Here is a 22,200-nt window from a genome sequence, read left to right on the forward strand (position 1 = left end):
CACTTTAATCTTTTGTGTCTTGAATACTATAGTCTCAATATTATATAACAAGTACGACCATCTAGATTTGTCTTTTAAATACCTGGCCGAGATATGGTCCTTAAGTAAATTGCATAGCAGACCGATAATAATATAGTGATCAGTGATCACTATGCAAATGATCATAAATAATAAAAATTAGATACCTATTTCCCATATTTTATCGAGCACTTTGTTATTTATTTAATGTTATAAATACTGTATTATTTATTAAACAACTTCGAAAAGGCGGAGGTTCTGTGTACGGCTGTACCTATTTTAAATTTTAAATTTATTTTTTTTAGTTTATAGTTCGTATCAAACTATACAAATGTAAGACAGAGCATTAAACCACAACTATTTTGTTACCTTGAAAATTATGGTAGTTGTTATTGAAGAACGCGGAAACTTTTATGTGATCTGATACCCAATTAATTTATTTTCTAAGCTGTTTATATCATTCAGTATGTTATTAGTGTACTAACGCAAGCCAGCAGAATTCGGTATGCATCGATATTTTATTTCAATGGCTAAGTCTACCTTTTTAATCGTTACATATTCGCTTCACTTCTATGTATGCACATACGTATGTTAATGGATAGATTTTCCATGGTAATTGTTTTTGTTTGAGCTGTAGGTACGTGTAGTTATAATCAGAATTATTTGACTCTTTGTCCACTTACCTTTATAAACTGTTATATTTTAAACTAAAGTAAACTTGCATTTAAACAGGTCATTCGATAAAATAAATAAGTTTATATCGTGAATTCAATTTAATATGTGTATTGCTACCTAGAGGACATACTACAGCAAAACTTCTTGCGGTTAACAAGTTGCTGAGTAACTTGCAAGCATTTTCTCAAAATCTCTAACTTTTTATTTTTAAATTAATTTATAACAATTTGTTATAATTTATAACAATCTTACTTTAAGCACGTTAGCTCTGTGGCTTTTTTTAGATTTCATTCGATCTACAAAGTTAGGTAACGTAAGGCGCGGTCGGGAAGTAGATGGGTACCCGCTAGTAGTTCATGGTAGGTTAAGCTTTCGGTAACAATAAATATAAATGGATGTTCGAAAACATCAGACACTTTTCATGTAATCCTACCTACCTATATCTAAACTTAGTCAGGTACTAAGTCATTTAAAAAAAATCCGTTTAGCCTGGAATCAAAGACCGTAGAAACTAGAAAGTTGTCAGAATTTTAAAGGTTTTACTGATAACACTAAACATCATTAGTTACTGAAAAAGATACTAAACTAATTCATCCACTAACCCTAAATTTGGCGGATATGTATATCTATCTTGATGACTTCTGGATTAGAGCCTTTAGTTTTCTACGACATTCAGGGGAGGGAACAATAGTACTAGTTTAGGCAGACAACACAGGGTAGAGGTAGTACATTAGCATTATGCCTATGTACTAACTCTAGTAAAGTTTGAGCAACAAAGTTTAATCTTACCGGTGGGTCGCGGCTTTAACTCCAGATTAACAACACTACTAGCCACATCCATTGAAGTCATTTTCACTGAATAAAATCAGAAACTACTGTTTAATATGATGTATAGTTAATATCCAGACCTAAAGTATGTGGTGAACTGTCAGGATCGATACTGAATGCGTCAATACGCGATAACACGTTCAAATGATTTGCTTTATCTCAGATAAGCTTTTGTGCTAGTAAAGTACTTCGTAGGCACTTGATATTATATATTTGTTTTGTATAAGAGATATCAATATAAATAAAACTGAATTTTTAGATTTTTTTTAGTAGTAACAAGGATAGTTTAATTATACATATAGAGTCGTATGACGCAGTAGTTACCATACTAGTCTGATACGCTCAGGGTGTCGGGTTCAATCCCCGGCCACCTTGACATACAAATGATTAATTAAGCATTCTGGTCTAGATTTGGGTGTTTGTACGTCATGTGTGTTCACAACATTTACGACACTGCACGAGTTATACCACACTTACTAATAATAATTGTGATTTATTAGGTCTTTTAATAATTTACTGTTTGTTGTCTTTATGGACTGAACTATTAAAACATATTACAGACTTCCGAACCGATTACCGAAGTTTTTTCTATACAATTTTAGCGCATTTTACTTTTTATAGAATTTTATAGCGTCAATTTTTATACAATTGAAGTTTATATTACTATATTAATCTAACTGGGCGCATTATTTCACGTTCGTGAGTTTTTAATTTATGTAATAAATAACTGTAACATATTTTTTATGTAATATTATTTGCAAATTAATACCTGCCAATATATATTTACTGTTCTTTAAATATATCTACACATTTATCTATATAATTTTAAATGTAGCGGCAAATGTTTAAAATATTATAATACTATATTCTACGATACAGACTATATTATAGCTAATGTAATGTTTAGTAACTATAACACAAGTAAAGATTTTTGTATTTGTATAATGTTTAGAATGGAATAGATTATGTTTTATTATCATATAATGTACCATTACCATCAATAAAGATAGACAGACAGCAATTCTATTTAGCTATATAATTTACAAGTGAGTAACACACCTTTACAACGCAGAATAATGTTTCTCATTTTATATCAGTAGGACTACCATGAGTTTACAAAAGTATTACTCGCTAGCGACTGCGTAAAATAAATGTATGAAAAATTGTACAGCGCCTCTGGTGGTTACTCGTAGAACTAAATTCCGTAGTGTGAGCCACTCGTAACGTAAAAAACCTATCGAAATCAAATCGCTAGCGAATGTCATTATGATCTATTGCCATACAAATTCGGTCCCATGAGTCATAACTTGACAGACGTTGTCAAGAAATACCGTAACGATAGTAGTTATGTTATTCACTATCAAAATGACAATAGTTTTCTATTTACAATTTCTATAGTGGCGTTTCTATGCCAACTCATGGTAGTGCTACTGTTATCTGTTAATATGAATTAAATATCTTTTGTTTTCAATTTAAAACAATGAATCATTTGTGTTACGATAATGAGAACAAAATTAAACGTAATTAATTAACACGAATAGATAAGTTTCATTATAATTATAAAAAATAAATCTGATACACTTGTCGCAGTGATTACATATTAACTTTACATCGAAGGTTCTGGGTTCACATGCTGGGCAGGGAGATCCATATTTCAATGATAAATTAGGTTTTCTGTGTTTTGGCGACATGTGTATTGTTATAATGATATTAGCGGGACTGTGACGGACTGTGAGCGACTATGAGAGAATTAGGGAAATATTACACATTATTATTGTTGAACGGTTTACGTACGACCGATTACTTGCTTGCCTTGTTTTAAAATTACGATTCCGAGAGACAAATCTATTAAATAACGGATTCATTTTCATCTAGTTTACAGTGTATTCATTGTTAATTGTGAGAGGTGACTTACTCTTAGTAGCGAAATAGAATTAGTCCTTAGCGACGTCTCGAAATTCGTCAAGAGATGGTGTTACACGATTCTGAATCACGCTATCGAAGATTTCTCAACATTTTGTGTGTACACAAGTTCCCAAGTAACTGCTGGAACACGTCCGGTCCTGGGGCATGATCACCTAGCCCGGCAGGAGATCCGCGTCGGGTCGAGGCGGTACTGACCTCCGTCGCGCTCGGCCTGCGAGTGCGGGTTGTGGATGATGCGGATGCGGCGCTCGGGGTGCAGCGGCTCGCCGGCCGGGCGGTACTGACCTCCGTCCCGCTCGGCCTGCGAGTGCGGGTTGTGGATGATGCGGATGCGGCGCTCGGGGTGCAGCGGCTCGCCGGCCGGGCGGTACTGACCTCCGTCCCGCTCGGCCTGCGAGTGCGGGTTGTGGATGATGCGGATGCGGCGCTCGGGGTGCAGCGGCTCGCCGGCCGGGCGGTACTGACCTCCGTCCCGCTCGGCCTGCGAGTGCGGGTTGTGGATGATGCGGATGCGGCGCTCGGGGTGCAGCGGCTCGCCGGCCGGGCCGCCCGCGTCGTGCGGGCGCCAGCGCGCGGCGTCGGCCTCGCGCGCGCTGCGCGGGAAGTACAGCGGCGCCAGCGCGCGCGCCACGCCCAGCTCCGCGCCGCCGCCGCACACCACCACCAGCGTCGGCGTCGAGTGCTGCTCCAGGTAGCGTCGGATCGTCCCTGGAACAAATATTAAAGTAATACTTAGATGCGCCATAAGGAATGAAAACGGTTACGCTGGGGCGTTATTGAAACGATTACGTTGGGGTGTTACGGAAGGGGTTATGCTTAGGCGTTACGTTACAATAATAATATTAAAATATAATCGATTCATAAGTGATTTCATACGATATCAATAATTTTGCAATTAATGATCTTAAGCACTTTTTAAAAATTCTAACTGTAACTAACCAACTTTACGTACGCATGTATAGAAATGTTAACAAAATTATCAGAAATTTAGTATTCACTGTAGGTTCGTAAGTAAATGATTAACGTTCAGCTTTTCATATTTGATGTTCTAATAATAGTAATAAAATTTAAGGGAACTTTACAAAGCTAAACCTCACTTCACCGACTTTTTAATCTGAACATATTTCCCTTCTCATGCTTGTTTGTGACCAGAAGGTTTTTAAAAAATAACAGAATTGTATTCCCAGTCTCATGAATCTTCAGTACAGAAGCCCAAAAAAAAACTCACGTAGAGCGACATGCGCAGCGACATCTGGCGGGAAGTTGCGGCGCGGCGTGTTCACGACGCACAGCGCCAGCGAGCGCGCGCCCAGCTCGCCTGCCTTGTACAACACGTTTCTGGAAGCGACAAACAAGATGTTATAAAAACATGAATTGATTAACGGATGCCTTATTGCATAAAACTTATAAAAATGTATTTATCGAATATAATAAATAATCGTCTTTGGCATTTCTATTTTGCAGATTCAATTTTTTGTATGACGTACGACGTTTTTATACGTTTACGACGATATAGTCGTGTAATATATAATAGCGAATAAGACGTAAAAACACTAAAAACATTAGATGAAGTTGACATTTTGTACATACGGTGCTACGACACTTTTACAGTTTCAACTTTATTCTACGATATACCAAATGACGAACATAGCAAATAAGTGTTTTTGTACATCTGTCGGTTTTAGCCACTCGTCAAAATATTTAAATGTATAAAAACATGAACAGGTTGCAGTGGGTAAAAATAAAAAAAATCAATATGATTTTTTTTATTCAAATACGTTCTTTGCAGGCCACTTTCAGAATATCATTACATCTACCACCACTTCACTAGGTGTTTCGTTATTGAGAAGGTAATATTGGGACAGAAGATTTTATTGGAAAAATAGAGCGACCGAGCAAAAAAAAAAAATTTGAACCAAAAAATGTCTTGTCTAGTAAACAATAGAACAATTAAATTTATAACAAATACAAAACTTACTTATAACAATTATGCAGCGAGCTCTCAGCGGCGGTGTGGTACTTGGGCACATACTTGGGGCTGACCGTGTGGATGATGTGCCGGCACTTCAGTCCGAAGCCCGGCGTCACTAGCACCTCGCCTGTTCTGCACTCTGCAATTTCATACACGGATAGATAGACACATTATTCAAAGAGGAATGTTTCAATTTAAGTGGCAAACAAACGTGAAAACAATGAAAATTAAGGTAAGACTTTATTATTTATGATTAACCATTTGACAAATAAACCTTACTTTATAAGATTAAGCGTGCCATTTTTTTTTATTTAGGTAACATATTCGACTAATGACTAATTTACTTCAGACTGTTATAAAACGTCGTGGCTAGACTTGTTGAGTAGACTAGATTTCAAGCTGGATAAGTGGTTGACCGAATGTGATAAAGACACTTAGGTTAATGAAGTTTGTTCGTTCGTTGCAACTTAGTTCTCAAAGGTAGCAACAGAGATACATGTATTTACATTAAGTTGGTTTAGGAGGTCTTGCTAGAACGAGAATGCCCACAGAGGACATTAAGAGAACAGGTACTAAGCGGTCCATGCATACCATATCCCCTCGTGATGATGTCCTCCTTAAGGTCGGGTCCAGCAGCCAGCATGATGCGCTCGCTGACCGCGTTGCACTCAGACAGCGTCTCGTCCGTGGTGTTCGTTATCGCGTCCACTTCCAGCTCCGTTATGTCGCCTTGCCTGGAATATAGAAATGGTGTGGTTAGGATTTTGTCTCACATGAAATTGATACGATTATATTATTAATGATGGTAGACTAAGACTAATAGAATTGCATTTCGAGAGGTTTCGAGAAATAATTTTGTATTTTTGATTTTTTTTTTTGCATTTTTAAAGATAATTTGCGGTTCTCTAAATTTGATTTTACACTTTATTACCTATGTTGGCCAATAGTACAAAATTGTAGCTCTATTGAAATTCCATGGTTATGAACACATCTTGTATGTCAGACCGATATGGTCACCCCCACGTGAGTTAGTTTAATCATCTGTTTTGGATCTAGATGCTTGTGTCTTTGCATGTTCATCGTACGCATGACAGAGGGGAGTTCTTGTGGTAATAAGTGTGTACGAGTACTTATTTGTTGCTTTAGACATTACATATAAGAATAAGCATGTCTAATAAAACCAACTAACCATATCGCAAACCGCTGGTTAATCCGGTCGTCGTAAGGGAAGACGGGCGTGGCGTGGGCGGGCGGCGCGCGTGAAGCGTAGTCGGTGAGCGGAGAGGCCGGCGCGGCCGCCCACACCGCCACCGGGCCCGGGCCCGACCCCGGCCCCGGACCGCGCATCACGCTGCGATCTGTAAACAATAACAATAATCTGTTATTAAGTTATTTATAGTAATTACCTAATATAAATCAGATATCTGACAGCTTAAAATTATAGCCTCACGTAGTACTCAGTTACTCACACAATTTAGAAGAATTTAATGACAAAATCCTAACCATCTTTCTTTCCTTCCATCATCCTAAGCATCTATGCCGCTCGGGTTGGAGGGTACATACCTACATAACCTCCGGCGTCGCAGTCAGGTAAAATGGAAAAAAGGGAGAATAATCGTAGTCATAATATACCAATCATTATCAAGAAATTGTAACGCTGTTCTCTGCAGTAAAACGTGTACATTTTATCTCTGTAATTTTATGATTACTGTTAAAAATCTTTCCTTGACCGAATAGTTTTTATCATGATAAAGCGGTTAAAATTTTATGAATCAAAGTTAATGATAACGGAGATCTTACCAAATTATGATATCGATCACCTAGAAAGTTTTAACCAGATTATTATAAATAAAATAAAGAAAATGTTGCACATCCGTGCAATGAATACGATACTGTAGAGTATAATGTATAAGAAATATAGGTATTAGTAGGTAATTAATACATATTTCTTCAATTTGCAATCCTGCACCGCAGGAGAGGTTATTTTAATACTTAGCAATTTAGAAAGTATACCTACTATCTATAATTATTTAAACATAGGATTGTATAAGTAAAACTAAATTAACCTAACCTTACGCAACATTTACTCGCAAATAAATTCCACGATCAAACGGAAGCCAATGACATTTTATACTAGACACGTTATACGCCCACTAACTTAAGAGAAAACTTGAGCGAAACTGCTTTGATAGCACACATGCACGTTTTTTAATTTACTTACCTTTAACTACATAGACAAATGTTCTATAAGGGACAGAGCTATTAGAACAATGTGATAAAAAAAGACAACTAGTGTTTGACCTTGCGTTTCAAGTGTACGCAAACGTAAATATTGACCATGGAATATAGTGACCAATGATTACTTCAGTCAAAACGGGACATCGATTTTTTTTATGTCAAATACTTTTTACTTGAAAAAATATAGTTAAAAATAATAAAAAACACGCTTTTATGATCAAATTAACTAAAAAGTAGAAAATAATTTTCAATATAAGTATCATTTAAGGAACAGTAAATAGTATAATTGTGCAAAAAATGTGGGGCGCTTTATGAAAACTGATAAATGGAGCACCCCATGTTTTTCTTTCACAATTATACTATTTACTGTTACTTAATTGACAATGGCAACGGTTCATTTCGGAGACAACGGCACGAAGCATCGAAAAAAGGGACTGTCCCGTAAAAACGGGACGTATGGTGGCTTTCCCATTGATCCGCATGCTTGTCAAAGACAAAGAAATAATGGAACAGAAGGTAAAAAATGTCCAAAACTGTCGATAATAGTTTTAGTATGTCGTTTACGTAGAAATGTTATAGTACAATTTAACTAAATAAATTATTATTATATAAAAATATAATTTGAAAGAATGTATCTATACAGATGTATCGACTGGTTTCAAATATACGATTTAAAAATTGTTTATATTTATTATCATAGATTAGTAAATATTACTCACTCCTAACAAGAAAATGTACCCAGTTTTGAGAATTGAAATAGTTGCGTAAAAAAGTTTTGCCACGTCTCCGTGCTAAAATGTCTCTAAAATATTTGAAATAATTATTTATTTATCTAAAAATGTCTTTATTTGACAAGAATTTAAAAAAGAACTTACTATTAAGCCGTTTCTGGCTTATTTCAATTTCAAGGCGGCGAAGTATCTTTACTAATCTATGTTTATTATTATCAGTTTTATTTTACACACGACCAATAATTGCAAAGTTGTGTAAATTTTATAAATGTACTAGCTGACCCAGCAAACATTGTGTTGCCATATAAATAAAAAAAATGTTAAGGGTGAACAACCCTTATCACTTAAGAGATATGAAAAATAGATAGTAGCCAATTCTCAGACTTACTGAATATGCATATAAATTTTGGTGAAAATCAGTAAAGCCGTTTCGCAGGAGTAGGTACAGTAACTAACATTGTGACATGAGAATTTTATATATAAGATTCTAATTTTACCGTGGTTTTTTTGAGGATTAATTTCTGGCTATACAAAGATTGTTTATTAAATTATGTTTAGGTTAAGGAAGAAATACGACCTTAATGATTGAAATATTTATTCAATTAAAGAAATTTTAAAATACCGTATACTATCCTATATAAATTTTATGGTAATATTTTTTATTATTTACCACAGGTATCGAAGGAAATTTAAAGATTAGGATACAGAATTTCCCATATATCGATTTTATTTTATTAAAATAAACCATAAAATGTTATATTTTGACTAAAAACACACTAATATAAAAATTAAGCAGTGGGATCTTAAACTATAACATACGACATATGAACATCGTCAGATTCAATAAAATGTCACTTCTGTTCTGTTGATCTATGACCATGCATTTTGCGTCTTTATCACTTTCATTGACAAAAACATACTTTGTCTCTTTACTCACTCCATGGTTACTCACGTAATCATGGCGGATCGAACACGAAAAATAAACAAAATTTAATAATTTCTCTTCATTTACGTGTGATAGGTGATTCCATGAAGTTTGTTTCTTTTTCGAACATAATTTTTGCATTTACGCATTGCACAAGAAGGCATTTTGAGGCTTTAAATTCAAAATAATGACGTTTAACGTGTTCAGTGACATTCGTGTGTATTACTACGCCGCGCGAGAGCGACTGGACTTGGCTGGAGTCGTTTTACACCACTTGCCGTATTTTGTATGTTTCAAGTTTTGCCCGCTTGTGGCGGATCTTTAGTTATAGATCGATGACGGAAGCCTATTCGATTGAAACTTCGTTTGCAAATAAAATATCTGGGATAAATAAGTGACCTACTTTCCATTACCGCATCGTACATCGCCGTTAGCGTGATTGGTACTCTGTGGTCCATTCATGCATCTCGATTAAAATATACCAGCTCATTTTCTGCACCGTTCAGTAAGTTTTAATCAGACGGGCTTTTGTTTCAATCTTTATTCACTGGTAATGATACTTACATCCAGTGCTTATTCATTGTTTCTTTCTTTGTTCGAAACAATGCTTGTGTTTGTTTTTTAAGTATCGAAGTATTTATTATTTTTACAATTCAACCTGCCTCAAGGCAGACGGGGACTGCCTAAGACCAGAGGAATTGTTGAATCTATGCCATAATTATTAATGCCATGAAATGCCTAAAGATTTTAAATTAGTCCATATATCAACCATTGCTTAAACACAATATGTCAATCTCACAACAAATACCTTGTAATACAGCATTCATGTGTAAAATCATGGAATTTTCTAATTTTACCAACTATAATCGTGTTAACATATTATATTTAACTATTTATTAATTCGTTAATTTAAAAGTAGAAAAAATATAGCTTAATAAATAGGATAGACTTAATAAAATACTTAATGTAAACAAATACTTCAAACGGAATTTTAAAACAGTACTAAGTAGTAATTATAAGGTCTATCGACCGCCAATACTTGGTAATCATTTTACTGTGAAAACAACAAAGAGGCTTCTTAGTATTCGGCTTTGAATCATTCATAAATTAGACCCTAATACCAAGATCTCATGCATATGCAATGCATATTGATAGTGGGCAAAGTCAATATTGCAACAATTTGATTGACAGCATTGCAAATTGATGCAAGTGTGAATATAAATTATCTTCATTATACGACTATTCGCTTGTAGGTATATCATTATGTTAGTATAATTTGTAAATAAAGTACGTTAGATAAACAATAATTTACTGTTATTAGGTACAAAATTTAGTGAACGATCCGATGTTACATTTTCTACGAAATATGTTCATGGATATTGTCAATTAACAGACGGATTACGATGTTCCCCATTAAGGACAAAAAATTTATTCGCATAGACTTAAATGACATGATAAAAAAAGTAAAGTGTTTTTGTCTCTTGAGTGGCGATATATCGATACAAAAATCGTTTGGCGCCATATAAAAATGTTAAACAAAATAGACAAAATATTTATTACTTTTAGAGTAGGTACTCTATATACCTAATAATAGGACGTGGCAGTCTCATTATTGTAAGTAAGCTTTAATTGCAAAGTACATGAATCAGTAGTAAATGTCATGCAAGCCTAGTATTTCCCAACGTAACATTCTCAGAATATCTTCCTACTCAACGCCGTACTAACATCATCCATGACGTCACATCACGTAGCCTTTGTAGTATGGAACGACGCCTACACCTGCACTTACGGAATTTGATTTTGAAGCAAAATTGCTTCCTATTCTCCAGTAAGTAGGTTCATTTTACAGGATGTGCAAAGCACAAGTGAAATGGGGATATAATTCAGTTACGCGTAACCCTTATAACTGGGGCACGAGTGACGTGCGATGCAATCTCCCTTTCATTATAGTATTGAGTAAGGAGGATGGGTAAATCATTGAGATCCCGTTTCATTTTTCAGTGAAAAAATTGTTCGTGTACATTAACAGATAAGGGAGCTAGTCAATGCCTTGCGAAACATTGACGCACTTCTTGCAATGGCAGAGTATAATCCGTGAATTAAAAAAATATTACGGTGATACATAGATTAGTAAAGATACTTCGCCGCCTTGAAATCGAATGAAGCCACAAACGGCTTATTTTAGTAAGTTATTTTTTTGAATTCTTGACAAATAAAAACATTTTTAGAGAAAATTTACGAATAAATAACTAATACTGCGTAATTTACGTAATAAATAAATAATTATTTCAAATATTTTAGGGACATTTTAGCACGGAGACGTGGCAAATAGTACATTACGATACGAGGACGAAAAATTTTTTTCTGACAAGTGTGAGTTTGCAGGCCGAGCCGCAGGCGAGGACTGCAATCACACGAGTCAGAAAAACATTTTTCGTCCGCGTGTTGTATAAAATTTTATATTACGGGGTCGGAAATGGGGGTTTTGCGCACGCGAAGCGTGCGTAAAACGTCAATTTACGCACGCCGTGATATAAACTTTTTTACGCAACTATTTCAATTCTCAAAACCGGGTACATTTTCTTGTTAGGAGTGAGTAATCTTTATTAATCTATGCGGTGATATCGAATTTTATATTTTGTCACAAACAAGACATGATGGGGCATTTCGTTATTTTCATTGAAGCTGAAGAGCAAAAAAGCAATTTGTTTTGTTTTTCTACGAAATCCGTGTATACCTACTATTTCCGGATTCATTGTTCAAAAAACATTAAGGTATGAGGTGTATACACCTTTCTAATATGCCTAATTGCCTTTTATACTGTCTTTAAAAGTCAGCAGATCGTTGGTTAAATTGGAGTCATTTGGAAAGCATGTAGATTTTACGACCGACATCATTTTAATGATAGTAGAACATTAATGGCGTAGGTCGTCTGCTAAGAGGTGAAACGTGACATCATAAAACATAAATTTTCTTCGTTCGTTAGCTGGCGGTGTTAGAAAACACTTCACATTCTCATTACTTGAAATAGAAATGGGGGACTATATTTTTAAACGCGCTAGCTAATTAGACGCTAATTGAGACGGTTGAAAATGTGTCAGCAAAAAATAAACAATTACTTTTATTACAAATAATCCACGTGGAAGCGTTTGTCTGTATAATGAAAGGAATTATTTCATGCAAAATTAATTTAAGTAAAAAGAAATAATATTATGAGATTATAATCACACCATTAAATATATTTACCTTAAACCCAATTTACTGGCTATGAAATATAGAACTTACTCAGACAAAAAAGATGATTATCTTTTTTTAAGTCTCGAACAAAATACTGACGCGTGTAAATACTTCACACAATTAGGCACGCACACAATGATAATCATGTAGATTGTGTCCAGCATAAGAAATATTTTCTGGCATGTTATTAAACGCTTGGAAAACCATGTAAAATGCTATCGTGTCATTAAATAGGCAAATATGTTCCGACATTAAATAAAAAGCGAACGGAACTCACCAGATTTTCACGTAAGGGTGCCTTTTTAATAGAGATGTGTGAGGTAGCTGAGATACGGATGTGTGTCAAATTCACCAATAAGATTGCTTGATTTTCATTCAATCAAATTCTTTCATCACATACCTATTTCGCACATCTGTAGCGGAAAGCCACCCTAAGACAAATATGTAAGTTGTGTTTCAGTGGAATGTTCCCCATGGCCTTAACTTTACGCCTGATATACGAGAAACTTTGCCAAAATATGTTAGTGAACGGCTCAAGTCAATATCTACGACTTATTAATTCAATACAAGTTCCCCAGATACCTTTGTCACAGTCATAAAAAAGAATCCGAATCATTACGTGATCCTATTGTATTGGATACCCGTAAATCTCAGGGTTAAATACATGAATACAAATTGTACGGCAATTTGCTTATGAAACGAATATTTAAGTTGTACTTAATAGCGAAGGTCGTTTTCCTTACATTTACACGAAGAAAATGTCAATATTAAACGACCATGGAAATTAAGTGTGCATGTAGCCATAGGTATACTTTTCAGTTGTTACACGGTAATTATTGACACAGTCCTCCATACAAAATGAGTTGTAGTTTGTCTGTAATTTCAGTTACAAAGAACCTTTTGTTTTATTATTTCTTTTGTTTTCACAAAACTAATCATTACGGACACTGAAATAAACTGGATAACGATTGATAAACATCAAAAATACTTACTGAAAAGATTTTTGATTATTTTAATCGGATTTTTGGAATTTTAACAACGTTAAAACACTTTTTATATCTACAAAAAAAATTCATTAAAGAGTTATATTATATTTATTTTATTATATTATTTATAATAGCTGCAATTGTTTTTATTCTACGTCGGGGCAAAGGTCTTATGTACTAACAATAATTTGAATTTAATATTTTATACGCAGCGGGATTTTGTATTTTACCCGACTATTTAACAATTCTGTTTAATAACAATTTCAAAAATAACCTAGTATTACTGAACAAAGAACTAGGTAACCTACGGCTACTAAGCATTCTTAAACGCACTTTTTTTATAAATTATCTAAAATTGTCTTTAATGATACGCATATTGTGATTACAGAACGTACTAAAAATAGACATAGATACGAATGCGTCATATAAGAAAAGCATTATCCTCCCTGTGAAGCAAAAATGACCTTGATTTTCTTGCGACGATAACCTATGGATATGGAAACTTGTATGTTAACTAATTTCACCATAGTCAACGACAAAACGTATAATATTATTTCACATTCAAATATACTAATGGACCTTTTAGTGAGTAATTAATATATACGCGTAGTATGGTTAATTATAGCTTACGAATTTTAGGATACATTCAACAATTAGTAAACTAATAGTTAAACAAAATGAATCATAGCAAAATATAAAGTTATCCCATTTTGGAGTGTAATAGCTTAAATTTATCGTGTATCCAGGATCCGACAAACATTATTTAACCTTTAACAGAAACAATCAAACGTTTATAATACTATTACCAATATTTTGAGGAAATGGCCGCAACAAACAGTTAAATGCGAGTGTGAAAGACTATAAAAGAGAAACGTTACATCATCCATACCTATAATCGTCATTCCTGTCGCAGGGCACAAAAATTCACTCAATTTGATTCCGAAACGCACGTCCGCACCGCTCGGCGCACGGCGAACATGTGACCTCGAGCGGCTACACCCCCGGGGTGACGTGTGGAGTGGGGGTGGGGTGCGTGACGTCACGCGGTCGACGACCCGCGGAAGTGGGTCACGGGATCACGCTGGTCGATCGCCAGGTTCGTCCAAAAAGCCTTTGCACTGTCCGCTCGTTACGTAACGTAGACAATGGATTGTAACACGTTATTCACGGAACCGCATGTGTTCGTGTGTGTGTGTATGACTATGAATTCATTGCATTCATTGCGTTTGTGGTTTTAAGAACTTTCTCGTAACCTTCTAATTTTGAGTTGAAGATTAAGACTTTGGTTTTTAAGTTTAAGACTTTAATTTTTCACTTAGGACTCTTAGGTAAATAATATGTTGTCTAAAATAGGACAATATAAGTAATTTTGAAGAGCCAAGTGAGGAAATACGTTATGTTATATTCACATTTAAATCGTACAATCATTTTGAAGAGAAATGCAATTTATATGCATCATAACAATTCGTAGTCATTTTAAACTAGAACACAAGTACGTGAGCAATTCCTTGGCGCCTGGTAGTATTGTAGTCTGGATCAAAATCCTTCCCAACTTCTTGGTAAGGATTTAAGCCGAATATGTAGTTGGTTTTAACCTATTTTACACGATGATACTTTTTTAAAAGTAATTACAGCTTAAAGTTTAATTATATTTCTGTTTTAATATTATCTGGGAAATAATATACCTACAAAAAGGGAAGTAATAAAGAAAATCTTATTGGTGTTTACACCTATGTCTCCATTTGGAAAATAAAATAAATCTTGATCCCGATTCGATTAATTTCGAAGTGTTCGAGATAAGTATCAATAATCCCAAAAAAAAGACTGTTCTTGACAGTAATAGAAAAACATAGTATTATTGCCATTATCAATAGTTTATCAGAATATCAATGTTAAATCAAAGGACATTCAAATCAAATATAAGATGCCGAACAAAAACTTTATTTCGCTAAAATAGATTCCTAAACCGTAGGTATTTGAAGTTTTAACTCTGAAACAATAGGTTCAAACTTAGTTTTCCTATTCAACTTCTACCAACACTCTCTGTGTTTGCAGTGAAGTTAGAAAACTAATACTACACAACCTGTATTTTTTATTGTAAGGTCAGTAGCAACTCAGTTTGCAACCCATTTGATATTAAATGAGCAGTCTTCAGAACCGTATCAGTACAGTATCAGTGGATTTCAGTAGGTATTTTACTAACTATGACATGACAAGAAACCTATCTGGGGTAGACACCAAATGAGTGTCTGCGTCTGAGGATATGTGTGATCACTTATTTTATTTACATTTGCCTCACCAGTGTTCACACAAAGTAACTTCACCTTACACCATTACTTAGGTAGGTATATGCGCAATAAAATTGGCAGTATGGTCATAGCTGCAAAGTTTCCCTAGCCTAAACTGATGCATGAAGACATTTGCTATGAAATCGCACATCTTAGATCACTCGTCATTTTGTTAGAAATAACAGCGTAGGTTGAATAAAAAGCACAAACAAGATTATCGTGTGTACCAACATGTTCATGCAGCATGACCTCATCCACAGCAAACGCGGAGATTACAGGCAAATGAACAATAAAGGTAAGGATTGTAAATGAGACAATAGATCGCTTTTGTCTTGCACTATTGAGTGAAATAATACTATAAATAAGAACTATTATGAAATACACGATGAACTATCTATTTATTTATAGGTAGGCCTTTGATAGTCCACAGACTAAACAAAGACCTCTCCTAATCCATGCTAATTCGAGCGGAGTCCTAAGTCCTCTGAATCTAGCAGTTGCCAGCTATCGTCAAGGATTTTAATTCACGATTCTGGTTGACATCGTATGAAGATGATAAAGAACGAAATTAATGTAAATTGTCGCTAATTCAACTACGATGACTGAAATATTACCCAATGTGACGACATCACAACATTAATTTGAGTTTTTTGGTTAATTTAGATGAATTTTAAACGTGCGTTTTTTATTATATATTATATAATGTAGACGATTTTTATGCCATGATATATAAGATTTAAAGTCATTATAAAGTAAAATACATATGTCGTTATTTTACTTGTAACATTAAACACATTTGTTTCGATACGAATATTTGAATGACATGGATTTTCACGATTGGCAAATGTACTGAGAATATCTGCGAAACTTTAGTCTGAGCGGAAGTGACTAGTGGTAAGTCATTGGCCTTTCCGTTTGTTCCATTGTTCTGCCTTGTTCCGTTTGGTTCTACACTTTTATAATAACCGGCGACCTATAAACTACATGGCAGTATTTATATTGAACGTATAAAGTAATGAATAAATAATTTACAATATTTCTGAAGCTAATGCTATGCTTGTTAAATACAGATATGGGGCCAATACGTATGCCCGTAATGTAGATTATAGGCACAAGGTTTAATGACTTCTATTTAAAGATTATAACTCGATCTAACAATATAACTTCCAAAGAAGGGAAACTCGCATGAAAATCCACTAGCGGTCATGCATCCTATTACTAACCGCGCTAGAGGTTACTTAACTTTGTAGATACATTAGTTACGGTCTACACTTAGTTCTGTCGCTGGCCTAATTAAGAGTAGTTCCGTTTAAAAGTATGTCAAAGTTTTTTATGCGCCTTGGCCCATCCATATCCAAATAGGCCCCAAAACAAAAGACCGTGAGTCTTTGTCATCACAGCGCCGAAGTTTTGAAACAAAGGCTTCAAGGGCTCTTCTGGTTTGCGAAAATTTGCTTTCAGTTACAGAGAAGATTAAAAAATAAAGCATAAAAGGTCTGCTTAAGTCTCTAGTGGTGCTAGAAGCTCCTCGGTTCGTTTATGTTAGTAGAAGAATATTTATCTCGAAAGGCTTGTTAGATCTACGCAAGAATTTACTGTGTTATCGTTTACTAGTCAAAATAAAAAAAAATCGGCTGCTTTTATACCTACACATGCACCATTATATTAATTTTTTTGTAGATTCAGTAAGATAATCTGTAAATAAGTAATTACACCAATACCCTGCAATTAAAATTTGTTCTATTTTATACCAAGTAGCAAATTATATTGAAGATAAAGTAGAAACCAAATTGTTGTTTTAACACGTATTACAAAATAAACTCAGACTTGTTAAATAAATCATTTCACTAGTCAATATTTAGTTTTTATATTATGTTTAATCAGTAAGTAGATAAATGTTACAATAATAATGTGACAGAACATTTGTTTGTTCGTTTTTGGGGCACATTATCACAAGGGCGTCGCCAGAAAATCATCCACGGTTGTGCTGGTGCATGGACCGGTAGTTTTGCATTTCTAGGGTGAACAATTGCCTTTTTAAACGACATTAAACTCGTTTTCTGAACGGAAAAAAACGGAAGTGTGTGCGGCAGTTAGAACATTTTATATGAAAAAATAGCATTCAGGTTCCTGAATACGGAAACCTAACAAGGAAAACGAATGTATGCTGCCAGCCTAAATGGTAGAGATCCAATATATAAAACAATGTTTGAATTTGAATAAAGCACTAAGATTCGAAAAATATAGGAGTATGTCTGGGATTCGATCATTAGACTTTCAGATTTGGGTGAATTTCTTTCTAGTGAGGCATCGCCAGACACTAAAGTATGACAAGCAAAGAAAACAATGTAAATCCTATTTTGCTTTCTTATCAAAAGTAAATAGTAGATACACCTTAGAACAATAACCAAATTGCATTCCTGTTTACTTAGAGTAAAGCTCCGCAAACAGGCTTATCAATGACTTATTCATGCTTAGCCTACATGAGACGTACACAGAATGGGGTCGTCGAACTGAGCACGTAATTGTAGTGGTTGGCAATTCAGCTTGAATCTGAGGGTTCGAGGGAATGGGTGGAACTTCTGACCTAAACTCACCAGTAGCTAACTCACTTAATGGACTCATGGCGAACTCTGTAGGTACCTAAAATGATAATGGCTAGACGGTAATCCGATAAGTACATTTCCCTGAGGGATCTGTAAACAACGGGGTCACTAATAAATAACCTGATTCTTATTTTGTGGTTGGAATATTCTAGATGGACAGAAATTATGAGTTATTTATAAAACTACCAAGGTAAAGTGTCAAAGGCAGTCCAACACCATGTAAAACTTCATTCTATCTGAAGCCGATTACAGATGCATCGCTGCTTCGGAGAAGTTACTTTGTCGCGTTATATAATTATCTCTGGCGGATTCAAAGTCCTTTCGCCGAAACGGAGAATTGCTTCAATCAAAATCTAAATCGAACCATAACTTTAATATGCAATTACGATCAGGATCACGATTGTATTCGTTAATAACAAAGCATCGCATGTTCAGAGCTCCTTAAGCAAATGATCATGAATTGTTCTGTATACGATACCACGGTTAAGTTTATCGTCCAATTTATTCTTGTTTGGTTTTCTTTTTATAAATGCATAAACGAAGTATACAAATAGACCGCTAATAGGTAATCATTTTTAATTGATTCGGTAGAATGAATCAAAATATTGTGGAATAGTGATTAGTAGGTTGAACACCTTTTACCTACTAACCTTCTATCGTAGAACCCTTTGTGGTTCGACTCCGGCGGCACTACCGCCACACCTATTTCCACCTAATAACAGGAGTGTAAAGAGCTGTTGAGTTCTGTTTTGAAGAGTGTCGTAAGAGAGAGATATTGTTCGAGGCGTTCCGGCTTACTCCTCAGGGGTAACGGCGCATCTGTGACCGACCTCAGGTATGAATCTAATCGTATCTAGGGTTGATTACAGATGTCCATGGGCAGCAGTACCCACTTACCATCAGGTGCACTGTATGCTATACCTGTATTATAAAAAAAGTAAGACTGACTGCTAAGTCGGAGGTTGTAGTTTCAATGTTAAACCATGTACCGAGATTTATTTTAATTTAATGTTTCAAATTTCGTACAAAAGGGTTAATTGCTTGCACATTGAAAATTATTCGTTCAAATGGCGTTTCCAGAAAATAAAGTCAACCGTTTTATCAGACGACACAAATCATTAATTCATTACTTTGTTTGTATTTTCTTCTTAGAAGCAATAAGAACTTCATGTAAGCAATTAAAAGTACAAAATATAACATAGGTGATTATCGTTTACTTAACATTCATCGTTAAAAATAGCACTGATAAAATGTTCATAAATATTGTACGGTTAATTATTGTATTTTTTTTGTCCTATAACAGTGCTGACCTCGGGATAGAAACCTAGAGTCCTATTCTAATCATATCTCGGGTTGATTAAAAATATCTATTGATGAAAGTGTCAGGCAAACAGAAAGGCGGTATTTTTGGATAACAATTACCTACATTACATTAAAATTGTTACGCGTATTCTCATATCAGTGTAATTGCTTTTCTTGTAACAAATAAATCTTCAGTATGATTAGAATGTATATTTCAGTTTCATAAATATTCCATTCGGATTATTTTTACACGCCAAGAAAGTACCTACATTGTATAGAAAACTGTACGTATACTGAATAAATAATGTCGCAATTTTTATTTATAACCTGCTTTTACCTACTTACATTAAAATAAATGGATATTCTGTGTTTATCTAAATCAATTATTTCCGACTGCGTTTATATTGAGTTCATAGCCACCGGGACACATAACTAAAGGTTAACTTTCTTGTTTTTAGTAGACACAATTAACTTGACGGAAGACGTATTATACCAGCGAATCATGTTTATTTTGAGACTATTATTACTGCATCTTTTAATATTACATGGGAATGTGAATAATATGGGTCTAAAAAGGTTACCCTGACAAACACCTAAACGTTGCCCTATGTATTAGATGTAGCAAATGAGTATGCACTTCTAATGGTAAATGGTTTCTGCCCATGGTCATCTGTTAATTATCCAATTTACTACCACTAACCCCAATATCCCCAAATATAATAATAATAATAATAATAAATTTTTATTCACGGAATACATAGCAGCACACACATGACTAAAAAAACAAGAATCAAAACAAAACATGAACATAAAAAAAAAACGAGTTCTTACAATATTAAAAAATAAGGAGGGTACCGCGCTGCGACACCGTAAAACGGACTACCCTCAGCCCATGCCATGGTAGTGTAACCAAGGCGCTGATTTTCAGGGTACACCGAAATAAAGGGACAAACATGGACGGCTGTCTTTGTAGCACAAAATAATTATTGTTATTTTTTTTAATAACATTGATTAATAATATGACTGAACCTACCTGATGTCCATTACAGATACGTAGTTAGTAGCCTTGAGAAGTAAGCTATCATGCAAGTGTCTTCGTTACAGTCCCTTTGAAACCAGAACACATTGTCGCTTTGGTATTTTAAGGCAGTAATCGTGGTGGCAATTTTGTTTAACAAGAGGATTTTTCTAACAGCCTACTCAAGTACATACCTACTACCTACTTACGTTACTATAGACATGAACCAACATATTATTCACTAAGAGTTACATCTATACAATATCCAAGTCATATCACTAGCGAAATGTATTCCCGCTAAAGCCGATTTTACCTTAGGCGGCCTTCAAACGTATATTTGACGTACGATGCATTACTACCTACAGAGTACATACTTATGCCAATGTAGTACTACACTGGTATAATGTTATTACTTTACAAACAAGACGGATTGATATTCGTATAAATGTGTTTTACACCTGTATATTCAAAGTTTCAATACATATGCAATGGCATTGAGAGCCATTGCATATGTATTGAAACGACCTCTCAATCGGGGGGAGGCGAGGTTCGAGCCCAGGCATCTCTGACTATTTAAAAATTTGTGCGTATTAGAAATTAATTATCATTCACTTACTATAACGGTGAAAAAAAAACATCGTGAAACCTACAGGACTGAGAGTTCTTTAAAATTGAAGTATACCAATTCGCACTTGGATAGCCCAGTAGGCAGTGGCCTAAGCTCTATGAGAAGACCTGAGGCCAACAATAGAACAATAATGAGTTTACGACAATATTCAAAGTTGTCAGTTTGATGTATTGGTAAGTCCCTAGACCTACATTCTACATTTCTGTGTCTAGCCGTTGTAGTTCCAAGTATATAGGATTATTGACTCAACCGGTTAGCATGCAGCTGGTACGAAACATGCTCTTTTGTAATAGTTATTCGAATATGGTAAGTGATTATTATAAGGCAAACGTTGGAATATTTCAAGAAATGTTTGTATACAGATTATTATGACCGAAAATTTTGTGAAATTTGTTAATTTTATAGCTTATTTCGTATTATATTCGTCAACGTGCTGGCAAGTATCTGTGGAATCTAAAAAAATAGTCGCGTATTACATAGATTATTACATTTCTCTATAGTCCTATTCCGTCTACCTAATATTTGTTTCTTCGTTCTCATCAAACATCAATAAGTGGCCAACACAATTAATTAATTACATTAAGCCAATAGGTTTTGCACATAGATATTTTAAGGATTACCGAAAAAATTCTGAGCTAAAGATTTCGCATGATACGAGAACAAACAGACAAACACCAGCATTACAATAGTATCGATAATTTATTTTATTTTAATTCAAATTAAATTATCTTCAAATTCAATTAATTTAACCTTGAAGTGTACACACTAGTGTGTAGATATAAATGGACATCGATAAAGGTGCATATTAAATGCAAATTGAGG

The 22,200-nt window shown here is 34.7% G+C and overlaps 1 protein-coding gene across 3 annotated transcripts in view; it reads right to left on the minus strand.

Annotated features, from left to right (window-relative positions):
* The window catches only part of Gdap2 (ganglioside induced differentiation associated protein 2), a 104,608-nt gene that overhangs the window by 46,358 nt on the left and 36,050 nt on the right, over positions 1 to 22,200 (minus strand). For 2 of the 3 annotated variants that reach the window (XM_073083245.1, XM_073083244.1), the window contains exons 2-6: positions 6,609 to 6,777; positions 6,011 to 6,153; positions 5,426 to 5,558; positions 4,676 to 4,785; positions 3,913 to 4,155 (exon numbers count right to left, since the gene is read on the minus strand). In XM_073083245.1, coding sequence (XP_072939346.1) covers positions 3,913 to 4,155; positions 4,676 to 4,785; positions 5,426 to 5,558; positions 6,011 to 6,153; positions 6,609 to 6,766 — 787 coding nt within the window. In that variant the 5' untranslated portion in view covers positions 6,767 to 6,777. Of the gene's footprint in view, positions 1 to 3,912; positions 4,156 to 4,675; positions 4,786 to 5,425; positions 5,559 to 6,010; positions 6,154 to 6,608; positions 6,778 to 14,425; positions 14,477 to 22,200 lie in introns of those variants that run through there. The other variant, XM_073083243.1, reaches the window with a different exon arrangement.

This window comes from Epargyreus clarus, unplaced genomic scaffold (assembly GCF_041222505.1).
Source record: "Epargyreus clarus isolate Ecla_fem2 unplaced genomic scaffold, WU_Ecla_fem_2.2 ptg000019l, whole genome shotgun sequence".
NCBI classification, from domain to species: domain Eukaryota; kingdom Metazoa; phylum Arthropoda; class Insecta; order Lepidoptera; family Hesperiidae; genus Epargyreus; species Epargyreus clarus.